The sequence below is a fragment of the Haliotis rufescens genome, unplaced genomic scaffold, assembly GCF_023055435.1.
Source record: "Haliotis rufescens isolate VD_foot unplaced genomic scaffold, xgHalRufe1.0.p SCAF_50, whole genome shotgun sequence".
Lineage (NCBI taxonomy): Eukaryota > Metazoa > Mollusca > Gastropoda > Lepetellida > Haliotidae > Haliotis > Haliotis rufescens.
The window spans coordinates 1,128,280-1,152,175 of NW_025964224.1; the positions used below are offsets into that span (position 1 = coordinate 1,128,280).

Genomic DNA, 23,896 nt, shown 5'->3' on the forward strand with positions numbered 1-23,896 from the left:
TACCTGACTCACAAAGCAAGACTATCCACAACTAACTGGACGAGGGTCACATGACAATGTACATATCTCACAAAGCAAGACTATCCACATCTAACTAGACAAGGGTCACATGACAATGTACCTACTACACAAAGCAAGACTATCCACAACTAACTAGACAAGGGTCATATGACAATGTACCTACTACACAAAGCAAGACTATCCACAACTAACTAGACAAGGGTCACATGACAATGTACATATCACACAAAGCAAGACTATCCACAACTAACTAGACAAGGGTCATATGACAATGTACATATCACACAAAGCAAGACTATCCACAACTAACTAGACAAGGGTCACATGACAATGTACATATCACACAAAGCAAGACTATCCACAACTAACTAGACAAGGGTCATATGACAATGTACATATCACACAAAGCAAGACTATCCACAACTAACTAGACAAGGGTCATATGACAATGTACATATCACACAAAGCAAGACTATCCACAACTAACTGGACAAGGGTCACATGACAATGTACATATCACACAAAGCAAGACTATCCACAACTAACTGGACAAGGGTCACATGACAATGTACATATCACACAAAGCAAGACTATCCACAACTAACTAGACAAGGGTCATATGACAATGTACATATCACACAAAGCAAGACTATCCACAACTAACTAGACAAGGGTCATATGACAATGTACATATCACACAAAGCAAGACTATCCACAACTAACTGGACAAGGGTCATATGACAATGTACATATCACACAAAGCAAGACTATCCACAACTAACTGGACAAGGGTCATATGACAATGTACATATCACACAAAGCAAGACTATCCACAACTAACTGGACAAGGGTCATATGACAATGTACATATCACACAAAGCAAGACTATCCACAACTAACTAGACAAGGGTCACATGACAATGTACATATCACACAAAGCAAGACTATCCACAACTAACTAGACAAGGGTCATATGACAATGTACATATCACACAAAGCAAGACTATCCACAACTAACTGGACAAGGGTCATATGACAATGTACATATCACACAAAGCAAGACTATCCACAACTAACTGGACAAGGGTCATATGACAATGTACATATCACACAAAGCAAGACTATCCACAACTAACTGGACAAGGGTCACATGACAATGTACATATCACACAAAGCAAGACTATCCACAACTAACTAGACAAGGGTCACATGACAATGTACATATCACACAAAGCAAGACTATCCACAACTAACTAGACAAGGGTCACATGACAATGTACATATCACACAAAGCAAGACTATCCACAACTAACTGGACAAGGGTCACATGACAATGTACATATCACACAAAGCAAGACTATCCACAACTAACTGGACAAGGGTCACATGACAATGTACATATCACACAAAGCAAGACTATCCACAACTAACTGGACAAGGGTCATATGACAATGCCGTCACTCACCTTCTGCCTTGTCTTGGGCTTGAGGACGGGGCTGAGGAAGGGAGAGGACCCGGGTTCTGATATGCTGGGCATGAGAGCCATGTGCTTGCCCTGGTACATCGCCCGCGTCAGTTGCTGCCGATAATAAATAACACATGCTGACTGTCACAATTCCTAATCTGAGCTGAGGTTGCAGCAATGTCTTCACTGTAAAACCCAGCCTACCTACCAGCCAATCTCAAACCCAGTGATTCAACCCCCAGTCATAGCAGTGTTCTCATAAACTGAAATAATCAAAGATTGATCAGAAGGTCCAAACACTTGAGTAATTAAATGCAAGATACAATTTTGCCACCTATCTCAAGTTCTGAGTGAGTGAGTGCGTTGGGTTTAATGCCGCTTTTCCAGTTATATCACGGCGTGTCAGCTTAATGTGGGAGGAAAGCCCGAAGTGATGCAGGTCTCAGACGTTAACCCCTTCGGTGAAACCCATGAGCACGGGTATGGTGCTGACAAACCTAGAACCCACAATCATAGGTTTCTGGCGTGCCCAAGGGACGCAACTCTGCACAGCGAATCGCGGCGCCTTAAACTGGGCCGCGCGGCCCCCCTAAAGTTCGGAGATAGTTTTGTTTATTCATTAATTACTACATAATATGTGGAGAAAACATTGGAGAGTGAGCGGGCCAATGTCTTGTTTGAAACATAAACTGCTGAAGTAAATATTTGCCTCTGCTTTGGCTCTGGTTTTCGAGAGGCTATCAACCAATACCAGCGACAGAAACTAACATTTTTAGTCCACTAGTCCTTATAATGATAACATATAGCAAAACACTTAAAAATCAGAAATTTTCACTAGTCGTCCATTGATACCTAACTACTGGGCAGTTTGGCAAGGACTACAAAACTAGTGCGAATTTCTAACACTGAACACAATGAGCTACCCGAGTGACCACTTCATCTCCTAGTGGGAGGCACAGGACAGTCTGTCTAAGAAGACCTACAATGTTTCATGTGAGAGTGCACTGCTACCTTCTTAAGGCCTTCATTTTCCTCTGTAACCTGCTGCAGCCTGTCGCTGAGTTCACTGAGGGAGTCGATGGTCTTTTCCTGGAACATCAGACATTCTTACTACAAATTATGTTGATAGAGGAATGAGTGAGTTTGGTGAAATGCAGCTTTGAACAGCATATTATTTATAACAAATGTTATATTGGGTATACCACTTTCTTAGTAAAGTACAGATTCTTGTACTTTTTGGGGTTGTGTCCCATCCGGGATTCGAACCCACACTGCTAGACTGAGGCACCTAATCACCAGCACACAAAGTCAGCAATCTAACCCACTCAGCAACCGAGGCTTCCACAAAAATGAAAGTCCGACAACTGTTAGTCTATATCACATACTTTGACAAGTGTTAATTGGCATGGCTCGATTTGGTCGAAAGGTATGAATAGCAATGCCATTTAGAAAGTGATCAAATGTAACAAATGTTACAAATATCAGTTAACTGACTGACAATGGACTCAGAACATAAAAGAACATGCATCAAATTTAAGGACTGTTACCTGGAATTCTAGTCTCTCCCTTGTGTCCTGGTCTGCAGACATGTTGGCATTACCAGACACAGAGTTGAGTTTCTTCAGCAAGAACAGTACCTGTAACACAAACACACAAGTACTGAACACACATTGAGACAACACATCCACCAGTACCTACTTCATATACAAATACCACGAATCCAAACTTTACCTGTTACCAAAATTAATCAATACAACTACCAGTTCTCCTCATCCTCAACACTGCTATCTCCATGGTCTTCTTTGGCACCCAATCTCCCCGTACTGATCCACCCCTCAATCTCCCCGTACTGATCCACCCCTCAATCTTCCCGTACTGATCCACCCCTCAATCTCCCCGTACTGATCCACCCCTCAATCTCCCCGTACTGATCCACCCCTCAATCTCCCCGTACTGATCCACCCCTCAATCTCCCCGTACTGATCCACCCCTCAATCTGCCCGTACTGATCCACCCCTCAATCTCCCCGTACTGATCCACCCCTCAATCTCCCCGTACTGATCCACCCCTCAATCTCCCCGTACTGATCCACCCCTCAATCTCCCCGTACTGATCCACCCCTCAATCTGCCCGTACTGATCCACCCCTCAATCTCCCCGTACTGATCCACCCCTCAATCTCCCCGTACTGATCCACCCCTCAATCTCCCCGTACTGATCCACCCCTTAATCTCCCCGTACTGATCCACCCCTCAATCTCCCCGTACTGATCCACCCCTCAATCTCCCCGTACTGATCCACCCCTCAATCTCCCCGTACTGATCCACCCCTCAATCTCCCCGTACTGATCCACCCCTCAATCTCCCCGTACTGATCCACCCCTCAATCTGCCCGTACTGATCCACCCCTCAATCTCCCCGTACTGATCCACCCCTCAATCTCCCCGTACTGATCCACCCCTCAATCTCCCCGTACTGATCCACCCCTCAATCTCCCCGTACTGATCCACCCCTCAATCTCCCCGTACTGATCCACCCCTTAATCTCCCCGTACTGATCCTCCCACCTCAATCTCCCCGTACTGATCCAACCACCTCAATCTCCCCGTACTGATCCACCCCTCAATCTCCCCGTACTGATCCACCCCTCAATCTCCCCGTACTGATCCACCCCTCAATCTCCCCGAACTGATCCACCCCTCAATCTCCCCGTACTGATCCACCCCTCAATCTCCCTGTTCTGATCCTCCCATCACAATCTCCCCGTACTGATACACCCCTCAATCTCCCTGTTCTGATCCTCCCACCTCAATCTCCCCGTACTGATACACCCCTCAATCTCCCCGTACTGATCCACCCCTCCATCTTCCCGTACTGATCCACCCCTCAATCTCCCCGTACTGATCCACCCCTCAGTCTCCCCGTACTGATCCACCCCTCAATCTCCCTGTTCTGATCCTCCCATCACAATCTCCCCGTACTGATACACCCCTCAATCTACCCGTACTGATCCACCCCTCAATCTCCCTGTTCTGATCCTCCCACCTCAATCTCCCCGTACTGATACACCCCTCAATCGCCCCGTACTGATCCACCCCTCCATCTTCCCGTACTGATCCATCCCTCAATCTCCCCGTACTGATCCACCCCTCAGTCTCCCCGTACTGATCCACCCACCTTGGACTCATGCTCCCTCTGCAGTATGGTCATCTTGGAGTCATACTGTTTCCTCAGCTTGTTGATGTGGTCTTCCATCTGCTCGGCTACCTGACTCGAGTCCTCGTTTGATGCATGTGCCTCCTTCAGCTCAGTCTTGGTGATGGAGATGTCGGCCTTTGCTGACACGGCCTAGAAGGGAAACATACACAATAACAAACCATTGTCAACCTATAAAGACCATTCACTGTCGTCAGCCATTTATCTTGGTATTGTGGCTTCATCAATTCGATACAAAAGTATAGTGTAACCAGACATTAAGCACTTTAGTGAAACCCACGGGCATGTGTGTGTATGTGTTTGTGAAACCCACGGGCATGTGCGTATTTGTGTTAGTGAAACCCACGGGCATATGTGTTTGTGAAACCCACGGGCATGTGTGTATTTGTGAAACCCACGGGCATGTGTGTGTTTGTGAAACCCACCGGCATGTGTGTATTTGTGTTAGTGAAACCCATGGGCATGTGTGTGTTTGTGAAACCCACGGGCATGTGTGTATTTGTGTGAGCACCAGATATGAAGATGAGGGATTTACCTGCTCCAGTAGCCATTTGAGTCCACACTTGGCCTCCATCATGGTGTGCAGGGACTCCCAGGCCGACTTGCCCTTGCTGTCTGCAACACAACACACAGTACAGACAATGCTTCCTTATTGCAACACAACACACTGTACAGACAGTATCCCCTTATTGTAACACAACACACTGTACAGACAGTATCCCCTTACTGCAACACAACACACTGTACAGACAGTGTCCCCTTACTGCAACACAACACACTGTACAGACAGTGTCCCCTTACTGCAACACAACTCACTGTACAGACACTGCCTCCTTATTGTAACACAAAACACTGTACAGTGTCCCCTTACTGCAACACAACACACTGTACAGACAGTATCCCCTTACTGCAACACAACACACTGTACAGACAGTATCCCCTTACTGCAACACAACAGACAGTATCCCCTTACTGCAACACAACATACTGTACAGACAGTGTCCCCTTACTGCAACACAACACACAGTACAGACAATGCTTCCTTACTGCAACACAACTCACTGTACAGACAGTATCCCCTTACTGCAACACAACTCACTGTACAGACACTGCCTCCTTATTGTAACACAAAACACTGTACAGTGTCCCCTTACTGCAACACAACACACTGTACAGACAGTATCCCCTTACTGCAACACAACACACTGTACAGACAGTATCCCCTTACTGCAACACAACAGACAGTATCCCCTTACTGCAACACAACATACTGTACAGACAGTGTCCCCTTACTGCAACACGACACACTGTACAGACAGTGTTCCCTTACTGCAACACAACACACTGTACAGACAGTGTCCCCTTACTGCAACACAACACACTGTACAGACAGTATAGTATCCCCTTACTGCAACACAACACACTGTACAGACAGTATCCCCTTACTGCAACACAACACACTGTACAGTCAGTATCCCTTTACAACAACACAACACACTGTACAGACAGTATCCCCTTACTGCAACACAACACACTGTACAGACAGTGTCCCCTTACTGCAACACAACACACTGTACAGTCAGTATCCCCTTACTGCAACACAACACACTGTACAGTCAGTATCCCCTTACTGCAACACAACACACTGTACAGACAGTATCCCCTTACTGCAACACAACACACTGTACAGACAGTATCCCCTTACTGCAACACAACACACTGTACAGTCAGTATCACCTTACCGCAACACAACACACTGTACAGACAGTGTCCCCTTATCGCAACACAACACACTGTACAGTCAGTATCCCCTTACTGCAACACAACACTGTACAGACACTGCTTCCTTATTGTAACACAACACACTGTACAGTCAGTATCCCCTTACTGCAACACAACACACTGTACAGACACTGCTTCCTTATTGTAACACAACACACTGTACAGACACTGCTTCCTTATTGGAACACAACACATTGTACAGACAGTATCCCCTTACTGCAACACAACACACTGTACAGACAGTATCCCCTTACCGCAACACAACACACTGTACAGACAGTATCCCCTTACCGCAACACAACACACTGTACAGACAGTATCCCCTTACTGCAACACAACACACTGTAAAGACAGTATCCCCTTACCGCAACACAACACACTGTACAGACAGTATCCCCTTACTGCAACACAACACACTGTACAGACAGTATCCCCTTACTGCAACACAACATACTGTAGTCAGTATCCCCTTCCCGCAACACAACACACTGTACAGACAGTATCCCCTTACCGCAACACAACACACTGTACAGACAGTATCCCCTTACTGCAACACAACATACTGTAGTCAGTATCCCCTTACCACAACACAACACACTGTACAGACAGTATCCCCTTACTGCAACACAACACACTGTACAGACAGTATCCCCTTATTGCAACACAACACACTGTACAGACACTGCCTCCTTATTGCAACACAACACACTGTACAGACAGTATCCCCTTACTGCAACACAACACACTGTACAGACAGTATCCCCTTACTGCAACACAACACACTGTACAGACACTGCCTCCTTATTGCAACACAACACACTGTACAGACAGTATCCCCTTACCACAACACAACACACTGTACAGACAGTGTCCCCTTACTGCAACACAACACACTGTACAGACAGTGTCCCCTTATTGCAACACAACACACTGTACAGACACTGCCTCCTTATTGCAACACAACACACTGTACAGACAGTATCCCCTTACTGCAACACAACACACTGTACAGACAATGCCTCCTTATTGCAACACAACACACTGTACAGACAGTATCCCCTTACTGCAACACAACATACTGTACATTGTCCCCTTACCACAACACAACACACTGTACAGGCAGTGCCCCCTTACTGCAACATAACACTGTACAGACAGTATCCCCTTACTGCAACACAACACACTGTACATTGTCCCCTTACCACAACACAACACACTGTACAGGCAGTGCCCCCTTACTGCAACATAACACTGTACAGACAGTGTCCCCTTACTGCAACACAACCCACTGTACAGACACTGCCTCCTTATTGTAACACAACACACTGTACACCAGAAATGGGCTTCACACATTGTACCCATGTGGGGAATCTAACCCAGGTCTTTGGCTAACACTTTAACCACGAGGCTACCCTACCACCCCTTAAACCAGAGTAACCTTCCTGAGACTTATGCATGAGTTTGGATATGAAGCCTCTTGCAGGATGATTGGAAATGTATGCTTTTAATAATACTCCCATTGTGCAAAATGTTTTTCAGGTCACAACTAACAGGTTAGGGAAGCTACTACTTCTAATATTATAAGATGGTCACTTCACTATAGCTGCCCCATTCCACAAAGCAATCACAGCGCTAAGAAGATAATAACTGCCATACTTTAACATAGACCTATGACAATCATAGGGCTATGATGGCTTTGTGGAGCAGGGCCATGTATACTACAGGTATATACAGTTCTGTAGATGTGAGCAACAAACTGGGACATTTAAGCTAAGCAACTTCCACAGTTATATTCCAAGCTATAAACTCCTGGGAGAGCCTTGAAAAATCCCGCAAATATCCTACCTTGATCTGCGTCCACAATTTTTTGCTGTAGATCTGATATCTGGATGTTCCTGAAAATAAGTCCATAGAGAGATGAAGCTCTCAGCAGAGTAAGATCATCACTTGTCAATCCAATCGTATCAAAATCAGATCTTTAGCTATGATATGATACTTCTATGTGTGAAGATCTAAGGACAGTTCATAGTAGGTCGCATAAGGTGAGTTTTCTAATAGCCAGTCAGTGTCAAGCTTCTCTAAATTCTTGGAACAAAATAACAAAGCATTCAGACCAACATATCTGATTTCTTTATCTCAAACACAAACGTAATCCAAATGTAACTGATAAAGGTCATGCCAACACATGGTTGTGGATTTGTGACATACTGTCATTTGTGTTATGTGGGTTTTCTGTTAAAATCACAATTTTCAAATCAAGGCGATGGAGCCAAATTGTTTTAGTAAGCTGACATGTGATTGGCTCCAGAGCCCCAACATCCTTCATTTGGATAGGGTGTTCACTCAGGGTTCTCTGGTGTGAGATGTTCATGCAGAGAGGTATTGTATTGGATGTAGAGGATCAGGGCCCCGTTCCACAGAGTGATTGTAGCTACGACAGTCGTAAATCTATGTTAAAGTGTGGGAGTTACGATCATTTCAGCGCAAAGACAGCTTTGTGGAACGGACCCCTGGTTTTAATGAGATTGTTTGGAAACCTAGACTCTGATGACGATACATGGATGATGCAACACACCAGTCATCACCGGCTCAGAGGGAGTGAGTGAGTTGGGTTTAATGCTGCCTTAAACAGTATTTCATAAACATTGAAGTTATTGACTTAAGATCAAGATTTAGCATTTCCTCGAGATTTAGTGAATCTGTACATCATATCATGAAGAAAGTATGGAGACTTTGATTATCACCGGGGACATATTTTGATCCTGAATTTACTGAACACCTGCAGTGTTACAACGATAAATACCTCAACTCAATCTCTGTTTCCAGAGCCTTTATTTGTGAAATGACACTGTCTTGTTCAAAGCTAACATCCTCGGTTGATCCTTCAGAGTTGACCCAGGCCATTTTCTGCAACGAAGGATACATGTGTTACTGAACCTCATCCAGGAATACACACAGCTTCAGCAGGATGCAGGTTACAGTGTCAGTTGTCCACCAGTCCCGAGGGACATGGATGATGGACCCTCACATCATATATCATCTACAGATATTTTCCAAATCATTTCATGTTTGAAATCAAGGTGCTCAAATGATTTGATGCAAATTGCAAGGTAAGACCCATTTTCTTTTAATATAAATATCGATTATCGATCAGATCATCTTGACTGGGCACCCGCCATTTTGTTTGAAGCAATGCAAGTGATAAGAGAGGTGGAATCTGATTGGTCAATAGGAGGGACATAGAGGGACATAACCTGTATTAGCCACTGGTGGCGCTACGATCGAGTCACGACATTCCAGCGTAGTTCGGCAAGGATGGAAACTGGACTTTTATGGTAAGTAACTCCCTTGCCTTGGGAAGATAGTATCCTCAGTGTTAGTTTTAAATGTTCCCGGACCAAGAGGACAACAAATTCATCTTACCGAACACCCAATTATATTGCAGGTATGTCGAATGCATGCATGTTTGAGGATATTTAGTGAGCGCTGTACTCACTTTCTTCGGGGGTGTATCGTCGAGCTTGGCCTTCAGGTCTGCCAGCTGTGCAGCGAGTGTCTTGCGGTCAGCCAGTAGACTGTCCAGGTGATACTTGGCCTCTCGGATGCTGACCCGGACGTCCAGCTCCTGGCTGAGCCAAGCCTGTGACACACAACATCCATGTTATCTACATCCTTGTTATCCGTATATCATGTGTAGTCAACAGTTGACAATGGCAACAAAGACACACCCTTTATAATACAGCACCCACCTACTGGCCGTTCCCTATAACACAGCACCCACCTACTGGCCCCTCCCTTTATCCCCACACCCTCCTACTGGCCCCTCCCTTTAATGCAGCACCCACCTACCGGCCCCTCCCTTTATCCCCACACCCTCCTACTGGCCCCTCCCTTTAATGCAGCACCCACCTACCGGCCCCTCCCTTTATCCCCACACCCTCCTACTGGCCCCTCCCTTTAACGCAGCACCCTCCTACTGGCCCCTCCCTTTAATGCAGCACCCACCTACCGGCCCCTCCCTTTATCCCCACACCCTCCTACTGGCCCCTCCCTTTAACGCAGCACCCTCCTACTGGCCCCTCCCTTTAATGCAGCACCCACCTACCGGCCCCTCCCTTTATCCCCACACCCTCCTACTGGCCCCTCCCTTTAACGCAGCACCCACCTACCGGCCCCTCCCTTTATCCCCACACCCTCCTACTGGCCCCTCCCTTTAATGCAGCACCCACCTACCGGCCCCTCCCTTTATCCCCACACCCTCCTACTGGCCCCTCCCTTTAACGCAGCACCCACCTACTGGCCCCTCCCTTTATCCCCACACCCTCCTACTTGCCCCTCCCTTTAATGCAGCACCCACCTACCGGCCCCTCCCTTTATCCCCACACCCACCTACTGGCCCCACCTTTTAACGCAGCACCCACCTACTGGCCCCTCCCAGTAAATACAGCACCCACCTACTGGCCTCTTCCTTTAACGCAGAACCCACCTACCGGCCCCTCCCTTTAATGCAGCACCCACCTACCGGCCCCTCCCTTTAATGCAGCACCCACCTACCGGCCCCTCCCTTTATCCCCACACCCACCTTCTGGCCCCACCCTTTAACGCAGCACCCACCTACTGGCCCCTCTCAGTAAATACAGCACCCACCTACTGGCCGTTCCCTTTCACACAGCATCCACGTACCGGCCCCTCCCTTTATCCCCACACCCACCTACTGGCCCCACCTTTTAACGCAGCACCCACCTACTGGCCCCTCCCAGTAAATACAGCACCCACCTACTGGCCTCTTCCTTTAACGCAGAACCCACCTACCGGCCCCTCCCTTTATGTAGCACCCACCTACCGGCCCCTCCCTTTAATGCAGCACCCACCTACCGGCCCCTCCCTTTATCCCCACACCCACCTTCTGGCCCCACCCTTTAACGCAGCACCCACCTACTGGCCCCTCCAAGTAAATACAGCACCCACCTACTGGCCGTTCCCTTTCACACAGCATCCACGTACTGGCACCTCCCTTTATAACTGCACCCATCTCCCAGTAAATACAGCACCCAGATACTGACCCTGACTCTGTTGCCGATGCTGCTGCCGTCACACTTGTTCAGCTGTTTACTCCTCTCGTCCATCACCGTCTTCTGCCGTGCCAGGGCGTCCTTCAGCCTCCTGTTCGCTGCCGCTGCCTCCTCCGCCTTCCGTCGCAGGACGGTCTGCTGCTTCTCATGGGTCTTCTGCATCTTCTGGATCTCACACTGACGCTTGCGGTCCTGGAGACAGAGAGATGACAGATCTACTAATATATATGCATTCGACATTGACATTCGTAAGTGACCCAGATGCGATGTGACGGATGTGACCCAGATGCATGTGACGGATGTGACCAAGATGCCTGTGACGGATGTGACCAAGATGCCTGTTAAAGATGTGATGGATGTGACCCAGATGACCGATGTGACCCAGATGCCTGTGACAGATGTGACCCAGATGGATGGGACTCAGATGACCGATGTGACCCAGATGCCTGTGATGGATGTGACCCAGATGCCTGTGATGGATGTGACCCAGATGCCTGTGATGGATGTAACCAAGATGACTGATGTGACCCAGATGCCTGTGATGGATGTGACCCAGTTGCCTGTTATGGATGTGACCCAGTTGCCTGTTATGGATGTGACCCAGATGCCTGTGGCGGATGTGACCCAGATGCATGTGATGGATGTGACCCAGATGACCGATGTGACCCAGATGCATGTGATGGATGTGACCCAGATGATCGATGTGACCCAGATGCCTGTGACAGATGTGACCCAGATGACCGATGTGACCCAGATGCATGTGATGGATGTGACCCAGATGCATGTGACGGATGTGACCCAGATGCATGTGACGGATGTGACCCAGATGACCGATGTGACCCAGATGCATGTGACGAATGTGACCCAGATGACCGATGTGACCCAGATGCATGTGATGGATGTGACCCAGATGCATGTGACCAATGTGACCCAGATGACCGATGTGACCCAGATGCATGTGATGGATGTGACCCAGATGCATGTGACGAATGTGACCCAGATGACCGATGTGACCCAGATGCCTGTGACAGATGTGACCCAGATGCCTGTGATGGATGTGACCCAGATGCATGTGACGAATGTGACCGATGTGACCCAGATGCCTGTGACCCAGATGCATGTGACGAATGTGACCCAGATGACCGATGTGACCCAGATGCCTGTGACAGATGTGACCCAGATGCATGTGATTGATGTGACCCAGATGCATGTGATGGATGTGACCCAGATGCATGTGACGAATGTGACCCAGATGACCAATGTGACCCAGATGCATCTGAGGGATATGGCCCAGATGACGGATGTTACCCAGGTGACGGATGTAACCCAGATGCCTGTGATGGATGTGACCCAGATGACCGATGTGACCCATCTGACGGATGTGACCCAGATGGCCGATGTGACCCAGGTGACCGATGTGACCCATCTGACGGATGTGACCCAGATGGCCAATGTGACCCAGGTGACCGATGTGACCCAGGTGACCGAAGTGACCCAGGTGACCCACCTTCTGCTGCAGCTGCAGCACCTCCTTGTCCTTCTGCTGCTTCCACTTCCGGAACAACTCGGCATCTTCCTTGATCTGCTTCATCAGCTTCACCCTCTGCTGCTTCATGGACTGCAAACACAACACAGACACATCAGTAGACAGACACATCAGTAGACAGACGCAACACAGATACATCAGTAGACAGACGCAACACAGATACATCAGTAGACACACACATCAGTAGACAGACACAACACAGACACATCAGTAGACAGACACAACACAGATACATAAGTAGACAGACACAACACAGATACATCAGTAGACAGACACATCAGTAGACAGACGCAACACAGATACATCAGTAGACAGACACATCAGTAGACAGACACATCAGTAGACAGGCGCAACACAGATACATCAGTAGACAGACACATCAGTAGACAGACGCAACACAGATACATCAGTAGACAGACACATCAGTAGACAGACACAACACAGACACATCAGTAGACAGACACAACACAGATACATCAGTAGACAGACACATCAGTAGACAGACGCAACACAGATACATCAGTAGACAGACACATCAGTAGACAGACACAACACAGATACATCAGTAGACAGACACATCAGTAGACAGGCGCAACACAGATACATCAGTAGACAGACACATCAGTAGACAGACGCAACACAGATACATCAGTAGACACACACATCAGTAGACAGACACAACACAGACACATCAGTAGACAGACACAACACAGATACATCAGTAGACAGACACATCAGTAGACAGACGCAACACAGATACATCAGTAGACAGACACAACACAGATACATCAGTAGACAGACACATCAGTAGACAGACACAACACAGATACATCAGTAGACAGACACATCAGTAGACAGGCGCAACACAGATACATCAGTAGACAGACACATCAGTAGACAGACGCAACACAGATACATCAGTAGACACACACATCAGTAGACAGACACAACACAGACACATCAGTAGACAGACACAACACAGATACATCAGTAGACAGACACATCAGTAGACAGACGCAACACAGATACATCAGTAGACAGACACATCAGTAGACAGACACAACACAGACACATCAGTAGACACACACATCAGTAGACAGACACAACACAGACACATCAGTAGACAGACACAACACAGACACATCAGTAGACAGACACAACACAGATACATCAGTAGACAGACACAACACAGATACATAAGTAGACAGACACAACACAGATACATAAGTAGACAGACACAACACAGATACATCAGTAGACAGACACAACACAGATATGTCAGAGCAACACAGATTTTGTCGAAAGACAGACAAATTCAGGGATGTGAGCAGGTTTTCCCGAAAAAAGAGAGGAAATGTCTAGGGGGGTCTGGGGGCATACCAGTGCAGTTTGTACAACATTCAAATGTAATGTAACAAGTCAATGGCAAAAGTGAATAAGTCAAATAAACAAAGATGGCGGATGCAGTAAAATTATTAAGTTAACTCAGCTACCCGCCAGGTTTGGGATCAATACTGCAATAACCTTCATCCCCCCACCACCCATTCCTCAGACACAAGCTCGCAATGACCTTGTACTTACCTTTTATTGAAAAACCCCCCAAAAAACCCATTGCAAACATAAGATATTAATACACTATATATCCCTGTGTTATTGGTTGTCGGTCGCCGAAGAAACATTCATAGTTTTCTTGCTAATCACATGAACAACTGTAAAACATCTCATTTACTTATAGGCTAAAAGAAAACTTTATCTTAAAAACAAGCCATCATCTGACTGAGTATTTACAATTTCTGTGTGACGCCACGCCACACCCCACGTTATAGTGCAAGTATTCGTGATAGAAAACGTATGATGTCCAAAAACCTATGATGCTGAAAGCTCTGATCGAAAACAGGACAATCCGCGACTCATTTTTTGGAGTGTTCTTTTTTAATCTGATTATATTTTTACGCGGAAGATGATTTTTTCCATGGACTACTGTTTTAAAATACACGATTTTCCGCATTTCCGCAGATTTCACATCCCTGCAAATTGGTGGAGAGAGAAGACTTTTTCGATTCCTGTCTGTGGCATGTTGTACCTGGATGTCTGTGTTTAGCTTGAAGACATGCTTGTCCGTCTGCTCCTTCAGTTTCACCATCTTACTCTGCTCCGCCATCTTCTTCTTCAGCTTCCCGATCTGAGTCTCCAGATCCTGAAGGCGCTTTCGCCGCTGCTCGCTGACCCTGGGGACACAAACAGTTTGTATAGACCACCAGCAGCAGCAACACATGCACTCACGGATGCACGCACACGAGCAGGCACACACAACTTGTACAGACCACCGGCATTTATAGCAGCACACACACACGGCTTGTATAGACCACCAGCATTTATATAAGCACACACACGGCTTGTATAGACCACCATCAATAGCAGCACACACACACAACTTGTATAGACCACCATCAGTAGCAGAAACATAACCCTGACAGGTTAAAGAACACCGGCAATGTCCAACACAGAGTCTCACCCTACAATCTAATGACAAGTTCCAGTTGCTTATATATCAAACAGACACCAGTAGTTTCTGAGGAAGAATTCAACAAACATTACTTCTTCACTACAGCTGATCACAAAGTGTAGAAACTCTTCACATTCCTGGCTTCAGGACTTACTTGTTGGCAGCTGAGTTCATCTTGGCATCCAACAGGGCGTGGGACAGATTCTCCTTCTCTTTCTGCAGGTCTGTAATTTCCGTCTCCAGTTCCTTCACAGAGAGCTAGAACACAGGGCAACAGACATACACATCTAGAATACATTCTCACAGGCAATGTTTGAAATAACACTGAACACCAGTGTTCTACTGACCTCAAATACCCATCTACCACTGAACACCATGGTGTTCTACTGACCTCCAAAACCTGTCTACCACTGAACACAATGTTCTACTGACCTCCAAAACCTGTCTACCACTGAACACCATGGTGTTCTACTGACCTCCAAAACCTGTCAACCACTGAACACCATGGTGTTCTACTGACCTCCAAAACCTGTCTACCACTGAACACCACTGTGTTCTACTGACCTCCAAAACCCGTCTACCACTGAACACCATGGTGTTCTACTGACCTCCAAAACCCGTCTACCACTGAACACCCTGGTGTTCTACTGACCTCCAAAACCTGTCTACCACTGAACACGGTGTTCTACTGACCTCCAAAACCTGTCTACCACTGAACACCATGGTGTTCTACTGACCTCCAAAACCTGTCTACCACTGAACACCATGGTGTTCTACTGACCTCCAAATCCTGTGTACCACTGAACACCACTGTGTTCTACTGACCTCCAAAACCCGTCTACCACTGAACACCACACTGTTCTACTGACCTCCAAAACCTGTCAACCACTGAACACCATGGTGTTCTACTGACCTCCAAAACCCATCAACCACTGAACACGGTGTTTTTCTGACCACCAAAACCCATCAACCACTAAACACCACCGTGTTCTATTGACCACCAATACCTGTCTACCACCACGGTGTTCTACTGACCTCCAATACCCATCTACCACTGAACACCACACTGTTCTACTGACCTCCAATACCCATCTACCACTGAACACCACACTGTTCTACTGACCTCCAATACCCATCTACCACTGAACACCACACTGTTCTACTGACCTCCAATACCCATCTACCACTGAACACCACACTGTTCTACTGACCTCCAAAACAAGTCTACCACTGAACACCATGGTGTTCTACTGACCTCCAAAACCCATCAACAACTGAACACCACCGCGTTCTATTGACAACCAATACCTGTCTACCACCACGGTGTTCTACTGACCTCAAAAAACCCGTCTACCACTGAACACGGTGTTCTACTGACCTCTAAAACCCATCAACCACTGAACACCACCGTGTTCTATTGACCACCAATACCTGTCTACCACCATGGTGTTCTACTGACCTCCAATACCCATCTACCACTGAACACCACACTGTTCACTGACCTCCAAAACACGTCTATCACTGAACACCATGGTGTTCTACTGACCTCAAATACCCGTCTACCACTGAACACCATGGTGTTCTACTGACCTCCAGGACCACCATATTTCGAACACTGAACTTTTCAACTGACCTCATAGTGCATCTTCATGGCCTCCATCTTGCCGTCGTTGTCTGTCATCTGAGTTGCCAGCTCCTCCTTCTTGGCCAGGAGTCGGTTCAGCTCCTGCAGCTCACGGTTCATCTGAGCCTGCTTCAAGGCGTACTGTGTAGATATTGCACGGCTGTCTGGCGTTGACGGCAGTGGCTCACCGTCGTCATCCTGCCAACAACAAGACAGTGACGGAATGCCTGCACTCAGACCTAACATACAGAAAACTGCAGGACTCATTACTCTTGGAAAACAACAACTTTAAAGGGTCTGTTTGTTTGTTTGTTTAACACCGCACTCAGCAATATTCCAGCTATATGACGATCGATAAGTCTGGATGAGACAATCCAGTGATTGACATCATGAGCACCGATCCTAGCAATTGGGATACGATGACATGCATCAACCAAGTCAGCGAGGCTGTTAGTGGCCTCTTACGACAGGCATATTCACCTTTTATGGCAAGAATGGGTTGCTGAAGACCTATTCAATGCCGTGAACATTCACTCAAACATTCAAATGTTTTTCAAACTGTTAGACTCTAATTATCATCACCTGTTATGTTCATTTCTTTGGACCCAGTTCCTTTTGCCTTATAAACTGAATATTAAAATATTTGATTGGGTGGGATTGGAATAAAGTAGCCAATCAGAATAGGCATACCATTAACTGTGACTTCTGCAGGGGTTTAACAATGGCCCTACTTCATTGCCATACCCAACTGAAACCCACACAGGCACCTACCTCCGGCTCAAGGGGTTCATCAATCAAGTCATCACTCCGTTCTTCTTCCGACTGAAACAAAAAGAAACATTTGTTGCATGTTCTTAAAACCATACAAGAAAACAGTGTCCTATCAAATACAGCTTATGAGACAAGGAATTATATACCAGCATTTGGTTGACTAATGACTGAAATCATACACCTACATTTACACATGAACTCTACAGTAGATGTACTGGTGCCACTGCTACTCACGTCCGTCCTGACATTGTCAGCCAGCCTCCGCAGCTTCTCCAACTCCTCCTTCATCTGAGGGTTGTTGTCTACGTCGATGCTCTGACTCAGCAGCTCGAAGTCCACTCTGTGTAACGGGGAGTAGGGAGAAGTAGAGAAACAGCAATAACAGCTTCTACTAACACAACTCCATTCAGATCTGCTGGTAGCAAACCTACACTTCAACATCCCACAACTCAGAATCATTTATTTAATTAATGAACGTTTTTATGGAAAAATATGTTATCAATAGAAAACAGAAAACACGAAAGCATAAGGTCATGTTATTTCTGCCAGCTCATTTAGCCTGCTGTGTACACACTCAGGGACAGACACAGACACTAGTCTGTTAGTCCGAGACACTCGGGGACAGACACGGACACTAGTCTGTTAGTCCGAGACACTCAGGGACAGCAGACACTAGTCTGTTAGTCCGAGACACTCGGGGACAGACACGGACACTAGTCTGTTAGTCCGAGACACTCGGGGACAGACACGGACACTAGTCTGTTAGTCCGAGACACTCAGGGACAGACACAGACACAAGTCTGTTAGTCCGAGACACTCAGGGACAAACACGAACACTAGTCTGTTAGTCCGAGACACTCAGGGACAAACACCGACACTAGTCTGTTAGTCCGAGACACTCAGGGACAAACACGAACACTAGTCTGTTAGTCCGAGACACTCAGGGACAAACACAGACACTAGTCTGTTAGTCCGAGACACTCAGGGACAAACACGGACACTAGTCTGTTAGTCCGAGACACTCAGGGACAAACACCGACACTAGTCTGTTAGTCCGAGACACTCAGGGACAAACACGAACACTTGTCTGTTAGTCCGAGACACTCAGGGACAAACACAGACACTAGTCTGTTAGTCCGAGACACTCAGGGACAGACACGGACACAAGTCTGCTAGTCCGAGACACTCGGGGACAAACACGGACACAAGTCTGCTAGTCCGAGACACTCTGGGACAGACACAGACACAAGTCTGTTAGTCCGAGACACTCAGGGACAAACACGGACACAAGTCTGCTAGTCCGAGACACTCAGGGACAAACACGGACACAAGTCTGTTAGTCCGAGACACTCAGGGACAGACACAGACACAAGTCTGTTAGTCCGAGACACTCGGGGACAGCAGACACTAGTCTGTTAGTCCGAGACACTCAGGGACAGACACAGACACAAGTCTGTTAGTCCGAGACACTCAGGGACAAACACGGACACAAGTCTGCTAGTCCGAGACACTCAGGGACAAACAAGGACACAAGTCTGCTAGTCCGAGACACTCAGGGACAGACACAGACACAAGTCTGTTAGTCCGAGACACTCAGGGACAGACACAGACACAAGTCTGTTAGTCCGAGACACTCAGGGACAAACAAGGACACAAGTCTGCTAGTCCGAGACACTCAGGGACAGACACAGACACAAGTCTGTTAGTCCGAGACACTCGGGGACAAACACGGACACAAGTCTGTTAGTGCGAGACACACTCGGGGACAGACACGGATACCAGTCTGTTAGTCCGAGACACTCAGGGACAGACACGGACACTAGTCTGTTAGTGCGAGACACACTCAGGGACAGACATGGACACAAGTCTGTTAGTCCGAGACACTCGGGGACAGACACGGATACCAGTCTGCTAGTCCGAGACACTCAGGGACAAACACGGACACTAGTCTGTTAGTGCGAGACACACTCAGGGACAGACATGGACACAAGTCTGTTAGTCCGAGACACTGGGGGACAGACACAGACACTAGTCTGTTAGTCCGAGACACTCAGGGACAGACACGAACACTAGTCTGTTAGTCCGAGACACTCGGGGACAGACACGGACACTAGTCTGTTAGTCCGAGACACACTCGGGGACAGACACGGATACCAGTCTGTTAGTCCGAGACACTCGGGGACAGACACGGACACTAGTCTGTTAGTCCGAGACACTCGGGGACAGACACGGACACTAGTCTGTTAGTCCGAGACACACTCGGGGACAGACACGGATACCAGTCTGCTAGTCTGAGACTAGTGAAAATCTAGAGGGACTTGTTGACAACATAGATATTTTGCAGATACCATTTGTCTAAATGAGCTTTGGCTTTGACCAGTGGGGTCCACCCTAGTGACACTGACCCCGTCTGTCAGTAGCCACAAGTCTGCAGACCAAGTCCACAATGTAATGTGAAGGGACAACATCGGGTTAGAAGACTCTGACCATGTTGCCAAATACTGCATTCCTCAATACATCTATCCCTGTGTTCATACTAGTTGACCACCTCTGGGTTTTCTTTAAAAAACAAACAGTGTCAATTTCCAAAGAAGCCAAAGAAACAAAGACAGCACTTTTCTTGGAACAGTTACTCAGACCCAAACGAAGCGAACGTCATCACTTCCAGTGACAATAAATATGTCGAGACCTCCTTTGTTGTATCCCAACATAGCTGTAAATATTCAGACCCCAAAAACAAAAGGAATAAAGTTTTTTCTGACATCAAACTTGGGTGAGTATGGTTTTACGCCGCTTTTAGCAATATTCCAGCAATATCACAGCGGGGGACACCAGAAATGGGCTTCACACATTGACCCATGTTGGGAATTGAACCCGGGATAACGAGCGAACACTTTAACCACTAGGCTACCTGACCATCCTGAGTGATTGAGTGAGTGAGTTGGGTTTAACACCACTTTTAACAGTATTCCAATTATATCACGGCGTGTCAGTTTAATGTGGGAGGAAAGTCCGAAGTGATGCAGGTTTGAGACGTCTAACACTTCAGTGAAACCCACGAGCATGGGTATGGTGCTGACAAACCTAGAAACATAATCGGGGTGAACAAGGATTCGAACCCACAGTAATAGGTCTCTGGGGTGCCCAAGGGACGCAACTCTGCACAGCGAATTGCGACGCCTTAGACGACTGGGCCACCCTGGCCCCTAACGTTTGAACCAAGCTTCTAGTCTGTGAAAAACAAATAAAACAGATGTAGTGACTCAGCCCAAAATGATGTGACAATGAATAAGGCAAGATCTAGCTTGTTGTATGCCCCATGTGTTTGAGCTGTAACTGTGCTCGACATGTCCTGCTGCCGCTGCTGCTGCTGCTGCTGCTGCTGCTGCTGCTGCCTACCCAGTGTGTGACTTGAACTCCCTCAGTTTGGCCTTGAGTCTGTCTCTGCTCAGCTCCAGTTTGATGGACCGCTCCAGGTTGGTGGTGTTCTGGTCCACGGAAGACTGCAGCTCCCTCGTCAGCTTCGTGTTCTCCTCCTGAGGTCAAGGTCACCAGTGGGTGAGTGAGTGATCAGTGATCTACATGTATCCATGCCACTGCTATACAACACCAGCCAGTAGGTAGTCTGGACCAGCAGCCAGTGGTAGTGTTGCGGCACAGCTTTCTAATTCAACTCGTATTTTTCCAAGATGAACATGACGTTCATTTTCAGGTTAAAACAATGATAAGCACTGACAGAGCTCCAGATAACCTTTTGAGCAATTGAGTTTTTACCCGAAGGTTTCTATTTTAATTGAGTTGTTACATTTTTCATTGGGTGGCCAATATTTTTTCACTCATGTATTCATCACTCTATTGGTTTTATCACAAAATGAGTGAAGATTGACAAAAAATGAAATAATGTTTTAGATGTATATAACAGTTCTAAATATATATGATTGACTCTGCAAGTAAATTAGCTCGGAATTGTGTTTCCGAAATTTGCTCTTTTTTACGCATGCTGGAAAAGCTTCATTGGCTACTTACACGAACTGTTTTTATACATTTGAGATTTTCATTTAATGCATGCGTTTCTGTATGCATGTTGCTTGAAAGTAATTGGGTTTTGAATATTTCCGGGGGGGGGGGGGGGGGGGGGGGGAGGTATTTTACACAAATACGCTGCTTATCTGTAGCTCTGCACATCGATCAGAGATATCATTTATTGGCTCGAACTGTAAAAGGCTTGTAAAGTTGATTTTGTAGGATTCAAAAGTAATTAAGATTTTTCCGACATCAAACTTTTGACCTGAGATTCTAGACTGTGAAAAACAAATAAAACAGATGCAGCAGTAGAAACAACAGTTTTAGACCACTAGTCCTCATAATGCTAACATAGCAAAACCCTGAAAAATGGCAAATTTCTACTTGTCCTTATGATCCCTTAACTACTGGACAGTTTGGTAAGGACTGCAGGACTAGTGCTAATTTCTTACGCTGAGATGAGGTACTGCTGTTGTTTATAAATGATTATACAGTATGCAACAATATCAACAGCAAGAAGAAAAGATTTTTATGCGTTGCGGGTTCAATAAAAAAGGACTGTAACTGTGTGAGAGCCACCACCCACCTCCAGTAGCTTCAGCCTCTCCAGCATGGCTTTGTACTCACTGCTGCTGCTGCCAACCGGGCTAGAGAACACAAACAACAGAGGGATCTTAGCCTAAACAAAAAAATAGTCTTGGTTCTCAGGCACCGCCCGTATCATCATAAAGTCTGCAGCATGTTTCATTTCATTTCCATTTTAAAAATAAACCAAATCCTAAAAATCCTAAAACAATGCGATCCAAGCATACAGTTACTTTCCTTTACACATGCACTGCTATGTCCTGACTGATGTCGGCTTTGTAGCACTGGTCATACTTAGATACCAAGCTGCATGTTAACATGGATACTCCACCCAGACACAGTATACTGACACAGAGCCAACCCCTCCTTGTTTTATCCCCTTAATGCTGAGTGCGAGGCAGGGTAACAACAAGTACCATCTTTTAACGTGGTGTTGTATGATGCGGCTAGGGAATACTTACATAGAAACAAATATGTTGTTTGACACATGCTCGAAAAACAATATCAGTAAATTCTTTACAAGTTAGTGTTTACACAGCTTTAAGCAGTATTTCAGTTTTTCACAATGTTTCAGCTGAATATCAGAGGTGAGGTGAAATGGGGTTTAACGTTGCATCCAAGATTATTGCAATTTATAGCGATTGTGTGTGTGTGTGTGTGTGTGTGTGTGTGTGTGTGTGTGTGTGTGTGTGTGTGTGTGTGTGTGTGTGTGTGTGTGTGTGTGTGTGTGTGTGTGTGTGTGTGTGTGTGTGTGTGTGTGTGTGTGCGTGTGCGTGTCTGCTTGTACTTAGTCTGGACTAATGCCATTTATAGTGCTAGCCCATGTACACTGATGCAACAAGCCATTGTTTGAGTGGGTAATCGGAGAGAGATATACTGCCGGTCTCACCTGGACTGCTGTTTGACTGTGACCGTCACGTCTCCTGGACCACCCTGGATCATCTGGACCTGCAGCTGCTGGACCTGGAGATATAAGTCATAATGTCATCACCTGGGGATACAAGTCATAATGTCATCACTAGGACCTGAAGATATGTCATAATGTCATCACTGGGACCAGAGGATATAAGTCATAAATGTCATCATCTGGACCTGAAGCTGTAAGTCAAAATGTCATCACCAGGACCTGGATATATAAATCATAATGTCATCAACTGGGCCTAGAGATAAAAGTCATAATGTCATTACCTGGATCTAAAGATATAGTGAGTGATTTGGGTTTAACACAGCTTTTAACGTTATTCCAGTTATATCACGGCGTGCCAGCTAATGTGGGAGGAAAGCCCGA

The 23,896-nt window shown here is 46.5% G+C and overlaps 1 protein-coding gene across 1 annotated transcript in view; it reads right to left on the reverse strand.

Annotated features, from left to right (window-relative positions):
* LOC124151350 (chromosome-associated kinesin KIF4A-like) overlaps positions 1-23,896 on the reverse strand; it is a 43,394-nt gene that overhangs the window by 3,198 nt on the left and 16,300 nt on the right. Inside the window, exons 9-26 of the mRNA XM_048384731.1 lie at positions 23,498-23,571; positions 22,610-22,670; positions 21,400-21,536; positions 18,235-18,340; positions 18,001-18,051; positions 17,239-17,427; positions 15,760-15,863; positions 15,183-15,327; positions 13,061-13,171; positions 11,545-11,745; positions 9,978-10,121; positions 9,285-9,388; positions 8,327-8,376; positions 5,235-5,314; positions 4,661-4,831; positions 3,034-3,123; positions 2,498-2,575; positions 1,487-1,600 (exon numbers count right to left, since the gene is read on the reverse strand). Of these exons, the coding sequence (XP_048240688.1) occupies positions 1,487-1,600; positions 2,498-2,575; positions 3,034-3,123; positions 4,661-4,831; positions 5,235-5,314; positions 8,327-8,376; positions 9,285-9,388; positions 9,978-10,121; positions 11,545-11,745; positions 13,061-13,171; positions 15,183-15,327; positions 15,760-15,863; positions 17,239-17,427; positions 18,001-18,051; positions 18,235-18,340; positions 21,400-21,536; positions 22,610-22,670; positions 23,498-23,571 (2,010 nt within the window). The remainder of the gene's footprint in view (positions 1-1,486; positions 1,601-2,497; positions 2,576-3,033; positions 3,124-4,660; positions 4,832-5,234; positions 5,315-8,326; positions 8,377-9,284; positions 9,389-9,977; positions 10,122-11,544; positions 11,746-13,060; positions 13,172-15,182; positions 15,328-15,759; positions 15,864-17,238; positions 17,428-18,000; positions 18,052-18,234; positions 18,341-21,399; positions 21,537-22,609; positions 22,671-23,497; positions 23,572-23,896) is intronic.